Consider the following 6,951-nt stretch of genomic DNA (forward strand, 5'->3'; position numbering starts at 1 on the left):
TTTTTTTTTTTTTTTTTTTTTTTTTTTTTTTTTTTTATGATTAGGGTTAAGGAAAAGATTCCCACTATTGCTTAGCATACTACTAGAGGGCCTAGCCCCACATGGTAAGGAAAGTAAAAGCAAGCTAAAATGGTAGGAACAGTAGAACTCTGAATGATGTCTAATGATATCAATATTAAGTTAGGAAATCCAACAAAATAAAAAAGATAAAAACTATTAGAAATCACAAGAGAATTAATTCACTACTGCTGATAATATTTCATCACAGTTCTCTACCTCATTGAAAAACAGTAAAAAGCTAGGTCAATGCAGTAATATAAATTCACATGTGTATCTGTGTGCATTCTTGGCACTAGCCTAAGACACGTAAGATCTCTATAGAAAAAAAGGGGGGGGGGATTTCATGAAATTAGAAGAGAGACCAGTAGAGGAAGGAGACTAGGGAGAGGGAGGAAGGGAAGGAAAGGAAGGGGCCTGGGGAATGAGACTGACCAAATTATGTTATGTGTCTATACAAATATGTCATAATGAATCCCATTATTACTTCTAATCACAATGCACCAATAAAAAACATAAATTAAAAGGAAAAAATAAAAAATAAAAAGATCTCTATGGAGACATTTTCTTAACTGTCATAAGTGTTCTGGATTTTTTGCTTTGTTTTTTAAATGGAAAAACAAAACAAAACTATGACCCTGGATGGAAAAAAGTACTCTTAAAAAACCTGAAATTTATAATTTAAAAGATTTCTACGTTAGAAATCCCTGCTTAAAATGATTTCATAGGAAATTCCACTAAATACTTAAATAAAAATAACCCCAAACTTTTATAATATCTTTGAAGGAATAGAAAAAGACTCTACCCAATTAATTTCACATATTCAACATAACTTGATTTAATATGAGAGCCTGAGTAGGACATTATAAGTAGTAAAAAAAATTAAGCCAATTTCATTCCCTAAAAGAGATACAAAATTTCTTTAAAAAAAAATAGCAAACCATAGGGCTGGATAGAGCATTCACCTAGCATGTGCAAGTTCCTGGGTTCAAGCCCCATTACAGAAAGTAAAAATCAACATATAAGAATGAAATTATATGACTATTATAAAAGACACAGAGAATATTTGGTAAATATATTCATGATTTTTATTTTGGAAAATCTTTTCAAAAACAGAAACTTCTTTAATGTAAAATGAGCCTAATTGGTACTAAATTGCTGACTCTATCTGTGGTTGTGACTGAGATAGGGAAGTTCTTTATCCCTAATCCTATTTGCTATTGTACTGAAAGCAGTAACCAGTGTTTCAGTTCAAGGGGAAAAAGCACAATCATTGGAAAGAGAAAGAAAACCCATCCATATTCATAGAAAACATGAATGTGCTTTTTTAAAAAAATCAAAGATAATAATCTAAAGATATGCTCTTAAAATTCAACCAATGCAACAAAGAGAAATGCAAACGTAGAAAGATATCACTTACAATGCCACAAAAAATTCAAGAAACTAAAAATAAATCTGAAAAAAAATGCAAGTTCTCCATAAATATGTCATGGAACATTATTGACAGTACGAAAGGAGACTTATATTACTAGGGAGCTACACTCAGTTCATAGATCAGAAGACTTAATTTAAAATGATGTTAATTTTCTTCAAATCAATGCACTGCTAATCAGAATTCTGGGAGGACTTTTGTGGAAGTTGATAAGTCAATGCTAAAATGTATATGAAAATTCAAAGAGCCAGACTTGAAAGAGAATAATAAGTTGTAGAGCTTATTCTACAGTAGTAGTTCTCAAATTTGGCTGTATTATCAGGGACATTCTTAGAAACCTGATGGTGACACCTTACCTCTTTCATAGTTAAATTCTTAGATCTTAAGGAAAAATCCAGTCATCAACATTTTAAAACATCTCAGGTGTTTCAAATATGCAATCAAGTTTGAGAACAAGAGCAATGTATTATTTTATATTAAAAACTAAATTTTATATTGTTTGCAAATCTACATAAATTTAGACAGGATGAAATTGGTATGAAGATAGCAATTAAATGAATGGAACAGCATAGAAGTTCTCGAAAGAGACTCAGGCATGTACATAGAAGGTATAAACACAGTAATGCATCAGAAGAAACAGTTTTTCAATGTCACTGTACTAATTGTCTGTATAAAAGAAAAAAAAAATCTTGGTTTCATCTTTAAGCCATATATAAAACTCAATTTCTTACCTGAAATTTTATTATCTGAAAGTAAGGATAAATATAATTTCTTGAAGATAACAGAATATTTTAATAAACTTAGGATACAGAAAATATATTTCCTTGACAACACATGAAAAGGAATACAGTTATAAATTGACCACAGTAACTCTAAAATTAAAAACATACATCCATTAAAAGATACTGTTAAGAAAATGAAATATTAAGCTACACAATGAGAGGGGATATTTGCCACACAGACACTTGACAAAGACTCAGTTTTATATATATTTCATAAAATGAGCAATAAAAATTTATAAAATCTAATAGAAATGAGCAATAGATATGAATGTTATAAAGAGAAGGTTCAAGTTAACCAAAAAAGCACATGAAAAAGTGTTAATCTCATTAATCATAAGGGAGACATGAGCTACCACTGTATTCTTAGGAGAATGACTAAAATTTAGTAGACCAGTAATACCAAGTGTTGTCATCATATGGTTTAATTGCAAATCTCATAGACTGTCAACAGGAATGCAAATTGGAACTGCTTAGACTTTTTAAATACCTACCAAGTCTGAATATTTATATACCACATGACATAGCAAACTATCTTATTGTTATACCCAACTGAATGCATATACGTGTGAACATGAACTTAACAAGAATGCTCATGACAACATTACTGGTAACAACTTCAAACTGGAAACAACTCAAATACCCATTAGCAATAGAATGATAAATACATTGTGGTTTATATATCCAAAACATATAATATGCACTAAAAATGAATAAACTATATAAAACAATGTAGGTTAGTTTTTAAAACATAACGTTAAACATGTATGCCAACTAGAAAAGAACACATACCATAATTCTCCCTTCTTATAACATTCATAAATGGACAAACATCATCATAGTGGTTAATTTGGGGGAAGACAACTGAAAAGGGGAAGGCATAATAATTGTAGTTTTCTATTTCTAGACTACAATAATGGTTATATGAATGTGCTTATTTTGTGAAAATTCATCTTGATTGAATTACAACATAGTAGTAAAATAATAAAGTATGAAGAAGGTCTAAACATCTTTCATTTGTAAAACAACATAAAAATGTCATTTCTTCCCAAGTTAATATATTAAATAAGTACACTCAATAAAAATCCCAGCTGGATTTCTAATGGAATCAATTGATTTAAAAAATGTATTCAAAAAGCATACCTAAATGAACTTAGAAAAATGGAATGAAAACAAGGGCGTGGTCTGAAAAAACACTGACTACATATTAACACATTTCAGAACCATTATTACAAAAATAGTGTGATCATTGATTCAATTAAGAAAAATGTAAACTAAAGGAATAGAAAACATATCAGAAACAGATGGATTCATATGTGAGCACATAGTATGATGTAAAGGTGGCAATGAAAATCGATGGGGAAAAGATGGCCAGCTCAAGACATTATTGTATAGAGAAAACTGAAATTGTATATCTCCACACCTCCTGGCAAATGTTCTCAAAGTGGACTAAAAATCAAATGTAAAATGTAAAACTGTAAAGTTCGTATAAAATATTAGAGAACAAATCTTTCCTAGACATGAAGAACATCTTAAAGCCTTAAAAACTTAAACTATGAGACAATTTGGGGCTGGCTTAGAAACTGAAGTCCAAGTATGGCACACTTGAAAAAAGATGGTCTGATTCCAAATAATCAATGTACCAATGAATTAAACAAAACTATATAATAAGCTGTTCCAATTAATTATTTTACAAGGGTGTGGAGTATGTGCGTGCGTGTGTGTGTGTGTGTGTGTGTGTACATACAAGTTGGAGCTGACATGTGTCAATCTCTATTTCATAACACCTAGCAGATACTCCTTGACTATAATGGGTTTACCTCCTGAAAAATCCATTGTAATTTGAAAATATAAGTTTAAAATGTGTTTAATATTCCTCACCTACTGAGCTTTATAGCTTAGCCTAGCCTACCTTAAACATGCTCATAACATTTACATCAGCCTAAAGAGTTGTGCAAAATCATCTAACAGAAAGCCTATTTGTAATAAAGCACTTAATATTTCTTGCAATTGATTAAATACTATACTGAAAATGAAAAACAAAATGATCTGTGAGTATGCTTTTTATATCAACATAAAGTTGAAAAATTGTTTTCTATCCATCATGAGTCAGAGACTGTCTATGAATGGAAAAGACTTACCTACCAACAGTTTTTTAAATAATTTTCCCAGTATTTTGACTGGAATCTGACTCTACTATTGCTTCAATTCTATCATCTTTTTTTCAAAGTCTTTCTCTCTCTCCTTTCATGTATTTTATTTAAAAAAATTTTTTTAAGTTGTAAATGAACACAATACCTTTCTTTAAATTTATTTTTATGTGGTGCTGAGGATTGAACCCAGTGCCTCACACATGCTAGGCAAGTGCTCCACAACTGAGCTACAACCCCAGCTCAGCTACAACCTCATCCCTCCTTTCATTTAATTTTGGGGTGCTAGGGATGGGACCTAGGGCCTCTTGCACACCAGACATGTGCTCTATCACTAAACTATAACCTCAGCCCCAATTCTACCCTTCTGTGAAGAAAATTACATATTTTCCTGGAAAAATGGTTCTTATATCTTGCATATGTTCAAACTAAACATTAAAATATTCCAGGTTATATATGAGAATTTTTAATTATCCTCTTATCTGAATTAATATACTTTAATTAGTTATACCAAAATTTGATAATTTTAATTGAACTATGACTTTTCAATATAATTTAAAAAAAAATTGTGATGAATAAGCATCATTTTCTTGTTTTGTTTTATTTTTATTGACCTCAAATTCACAATTCTTCTGCCTCAGTTTCTAAGTAGCTGGGAAAATATGTATACACCACTGCACCCAGCAATGAACATCAATTTTTATACCTTCAAATAAAAATTGCCATTATTTAAGAAATTAGGAGTCAGGCCGTTAGTGAAAGAATAAGGGAAGCATTGATGAAACACAGACTTAGAAATCCTAAGAGCTTGGGAAACATTTCCTTGAAAACAGTGTGCTTTTTATATTTGTTTTTGTTTTTTTCATTGGTATTTTGTTTTATATTCTAGGAACACATATCAATAACTTTAATTTTTTTCTCTCTTGATTACAACCAGTTTCAAAGAATAAGCAGAAATAATTCACCATTCATGGAACTATTGAAAGCCTACAAAAATCCCAAGAAGCTTCACCTAAATCCTTATCCCCATTCACCCCAATGACTTACCTAGGCTCTTCTTTGTTTAATGCCATTGGGTCTTGACCATTCATCAGTTAATTAATTTCTTTTCTATGATCACCTTTCCTTTACAGAACATATATATTCTTTATAAAAATTTCCCCCACCAATCCCCAAGAATATACACTTTAGAAGCACTTTTTAGCTAGTAAAGGAACCAGAGAATGCTTACCTTCAAAATAGATGCCTGACTGGATTTCAAGGACCCTGGGGAGGGTCCTCAGGTCAAGAGAGTGAACAAATTCTTCCAATGATAATGCCATTGCTCTGGCTTGGGTTGTGTGTAGACTTGGTTCTTACAAAAACTTGTGGCTTCTGCGTGTTACTTGTCTACAGCTCAGGTCCTTGTTCATAATTCCTCCCTTAGGCAGGCAGGATGTCACACTGGAACCAACCAGGGTGAAGCATCTCTGTGGGGAGGTACTCCACTGTAGTTGCTGTCCTTGCTCATAATTCGTCCGGGGTCAGGCAGGCAGAATGCCACACTGGAGCCAAATCCGGTGGAACAGCACTGTGTGGGGAGGATAATAAGGGTATGAGGAAGCAGGAGACAAGTGTTTTACAGCTCTTTTTGTTCTCCTTGTGGCTTCATTTCCTTCTGCCACAGTAGAACAGGATGGGGAGTGGGGTGATATGAGAATTGGCAAGTAGCTCACTCGGTCTTTTGATGGCCCAGGTGTGCATCTACAGTCATGCCAACACTTTCGGGTCAGAGTTGTTGGTGGCTTGTCCGATAGGAAAGATCAGAATATATCAGTATAACTCAAGTCTAATCTTAAAAATGACACTGCATTAATTCATTATTTCTCCAGTTCACTTCAAAGTTTGGCTTCATGCCGTATTTGCATACTCTTAGTGCTTTTATATTAAGTTTGGTTACAAAAGTGCTTTGTGTCAGCTCATTTTAGAAATCCGATACTCTGGAGAGAGTATCGAAACCACTCTTTATTCTTCCACATTAAAAATTTTGCTGAATCTTAAAGGAGGGTGGGGGAGAGATACAATATGCAAAGTGATACAGTAATTGATAGAGTAAAGCAAAATAAATTTTCTAATCTCCACACTGTAGTGGAAAGTATTCAGATCAGGTATTAGTAAACCTGGGTTTCCTAGCCCAGCTTTGCTTTTGATTTATAGGCAGATTTCAGGTCATCTTCTCTGGTCCTTACTTGTCTCATTTTCTAAATACAAAGGAAAAAAAAGTAGAAGAAATAAAATAAATTATATAATTTCTTCTGAGGCCTAAATTCTACAATTCAAATGTTGTGGTCCAAATTTGGAGTTCAAAATGCTCACAGCCAAAGCGAACATGGGCAACTTCATGAAAACCAGTCTTTTAAAAATTCCCCTCCTCTCTATTCTCTGTATTTAACTCAAACAGCATTTTAAAGCCAGAGTATACAATTCAAAGTGATATGTTTTTAAAAAATCTTAAGTGTAAATGAAAGAAGACTGGTTGATAGAGACATATTTT

General features: G+C 32.4%; 1 protein-coding gene across 1 annotated transcript in view; it reads right to left on the reverse strand.

The window, feature by feature from the left end:
* Window positions 1-6,068, reverse strand: part of Themis (thymocyte selection associated) — a 192,620-nt gene extending 186,552 nt beyond the window's left edge. The window contains exon 1 of the mRNA XM_048797997.1: window positions 5,650-6,068. Coding sequence (XP_048653954.1) covers window positions 5,650-5,740 — 91 coding nt within the window. The 5' untranslated portion in view covers window positions 5,741-6,068. The remainder of the gene's footprint in view (window positions 1-5,649) is intronic.
* Between the last annotated feature and the right edge of the window lie 883 nt (window positions 6,069-6,951).

This window comes from Marmota marmota, unplaced genomic scaffold (genome assembly GCF_001458135.2).
Source record: "Marmota marmota marmota unplaced genomic scaffold, marMar, whole genome shotgun sequence".
NCBI lineage: Eukaryota > Metazoa > Chordata > Mammalia > Rodentia > Sciuridae > Marmota > Marmota marmota.